This window comes from Cariama cristata, unplaced genomic scaffold (genome assembly GCF_000690535.1).
Source record: "Cariama cristata isolate BGI_N322 unplaced genomic scaffold, ASM69053v1 scaffold3300, whole genome shotgun sequence".
Taxonomy (NCBI): Eukaryota; Metazoa; Chordata; class Aves; order Cariamiformes; family Cariamidae; genus Cariama; species Cariama cristata.
In genome coordinates, this window is record NW_009596247.1 from 46,106 (window position 1) to 48,698 (window position 2,593).

General features: G+C 42.1%; 1 protein-coding gene across 1 annotated transcript; it reads left to right on the plus strand.

The window, feature by feature from the left end:
• The first annotated feature begins 251 nt into the window (after positions 1–251).
• Positions 252–1,859, plus strand: BASP1 (brain abundant, membrane attached signal protein 1). Its single transcript, XM_009705071.1, has one exon. It carries the CDS (start codon positions 260–262, stop codon positions 989–991), a length of 732 nt encoding a protein of 243 aa, XP_009703373.1. The 5' UTR covers positions 252–259; the 3' UTR covers positions 992–1,859.
• Positions 1,860–2,593: the final 734 nt, after the last annotated feature.

Here is a 2,593-nt window from a genome sequence, read left to right on the forward strand (position 1 = left end):
GAGAAGGACTGTTCACAGGGGGATCTGGCAGAAGGGGATTTGCTGACCGAAATGCTGCAGGGTTGAGCTGGATGTAAGCTCAGGGGTACTGGTGCTCAGCAGTGTCAGTGGTTCTGACCAAACCTGATGCAGTTACCTTTTCAGAAGCCAGCATCAATTTTTCTGTTGCACCTCAGTTGATCTGATTTTGATTCTCTCAGTGATAAATGCTGGGCTTTGGGTAAGCACCTCCTTCTGTTTTGTGTTACAGAGCTCCAAAATGGGAGGCAAACTGAGCAAGAAGAAGAAGGGGTACAGTGTCAATGATGAAAAAGCTAAAGACAAAGACAAGAAGGCTGAAGGAGCAGCAACTGAGGAAGAGGAGACTCCAAAGGAGGCTGAGGATGCCCAGCAAACCACAGAGACCGCAGAAGTGAAGGAGAACAACAAGGAGGAGAAGGGCGAAAAGGATACTCAGGTCACTGCCAATAAGACAGAAGAAAAAGAAGGGGAGAAGGAGAAAACAGTGACCCAGGAAGAAACCCAGAAACCAGAACCAGAGAAGTCAGAGGCTGTCGTCGATGGGAAAGTAGAGCCACAGAAGAACAACGAACAGGCACCCAAGCAAGAGGAGCCGACTGCAGCCTCTGCTCCCGCTGCCAGTAGCGAAGCACCCAAAACTTCTGAGCCTAGCAATGATGCAAAAGCTTCCCAGCCTTCAGAAGCCACAGCTCCCAGTAAAGCAGATGACAAGAGCAAAGAGGAAGGGGAAGCCAAAAAGACTGAGGCTCCCGCAACACCTGCAGCCCAAGAAACTAAAAGTGAAGTGGCCCCAGCTTCAGACTCAAAACCTAGCAGCAGCGAGGCTGCACCTTCTTCCAAGGAGACCGCGGCAACAGCAGCACCTAGTTCCACTGCTAAGGCCTCGGACCCTGCAGCCCCACCAGAGGAAGCGAAACCTTCTGAAGTTCCAGCGACTAATTCGGATCAAACCATAGCAGTGCAAGATTAAATTGGACAGCCTGTTGAAACAACCACTTAAAACAACCTGTGTCTTTTTTTTATTTTTTCAGCTATACTAACTCGTTTCAGATCTGAAATAACAAATATGTATTGCCCAGAAAGAAAAGGAGAAAAAAAAAAAAAAGAAAAAATGAAAAGGATGTCCCATCAAGTTGGGAGGGAGGGAGGGGGGAGAATCCAAATAGTATTTTTGTGGGGAAATATCTAATATACTTTCTGTCAACTTGACACAAGTCCTGGATTAAAAAAAAAAATAAACAGATGTCTGAAAGTACAGCACATCTTTTGTATCTGAACTGCTGTAAATGCACTCCACCAATGTATCAAAATCTTCTTTTTGTTCTGTAATGGGGTTTGGGAGTGATGCGTTTGATTCTGCCCGCTAGGTTTGTGCCAAGGCAATCAGATCTTTATGAAAGCAGTATTTTCTGTGTTTTTTTTATTTACAGCCTTTCTTATTTTGATATTTTTTTTATGCAGTGGATGAATGCCAACTTTCAGACAAAACCCACTTAGCTGTCCACATATTTCTCAATGCCAATCCTCCAATTCTTCCTCTCCAAATATTTTTTGGGAGTAAAAAGCATTCTCATCCTACTTAGCCTACCTAGATTTCTCATGACGAGTTAATGCATGTCCGTGGTTGGGTGCACCTGTAGTTCTGTTTATTGGTCAGTGGAAATGAAAAAGTCTGCGTTCATTGCAGTTCCAGTTTCTCTTCCATTCTGTGTCACAGACACCAACACACACTCATTGGAAAACAAATGAAAAAACAAAATGTACAATGGATGCATTGAAATTATATGTAATTGTATAAATGGTGCAACAGTAATAAAAGTTAAATAATTTAAAAAATATAAAAGTGTAAAGACTGGTTAAATCTTCACTTTTACTTCTTGGGAACTAGGCAAAGGAAATTCTTACACTTAGAGAAGAAGTGTTACATCTGAGGCTATTTATTCTCCTATTTATAGTGCAATAGAGGCAAAGAAAGAACCATCAACCTCATGATCCTAGAAACATGCTGCCATAAACTTCTACTTGAACAGCCACAAGCATTCACAGGTGAAGTTGGAAGAAGTGGTGAATGAACAGCACACCTCATATATGTTTTATCCCAGGCAAAGCAGAAATGACTTTTGCCTGCCTTAACATGTGAAAAAAATGCTCTCTTGCTATTTTAAAGAGCCAGAGGCATGCTGACTGGGTTTTAACTGGGAGTAAGACAGTGGATTTGATAAACTGGTCTTTTAAAATGAGGCAATTAAATTTAATCCTAGTCCTGTTAAAATATTCCAAGTGCTGATACGCTTTGTTCTTTTCCCCATTGTCATTGTGCAGGAGATGAACTGCAGCTGCCACAAAAGGCCAATTCTGTGTATTTCAAATATGGGTAATCTTGTGTAGCTGAGTAGAGTTTAGCCTAGCATAAACAACATTTTTCAATAGTTTTGCCTGTTTGCCCCTGCTGAATAATTGCAGTTTCTGCTGAGTGGTGTCCTTGCTGGATACAGATGACAATTTCAGTGCAGAGCCCAGGATTCACAAAACTGGTCAAAGAGGCATAATTTGTCTGCTGATTAATAAGCTC

Bases quoted from the DNA above. Each gene is read 5' to 3' on its own strand.
- BASP1 (XM_009705071.1), top strand. From the start codon at position 260: ATGGGAGGCAAACTGAGCAAGAAGAAGAAGGGGTACAGTGTCAATGAT.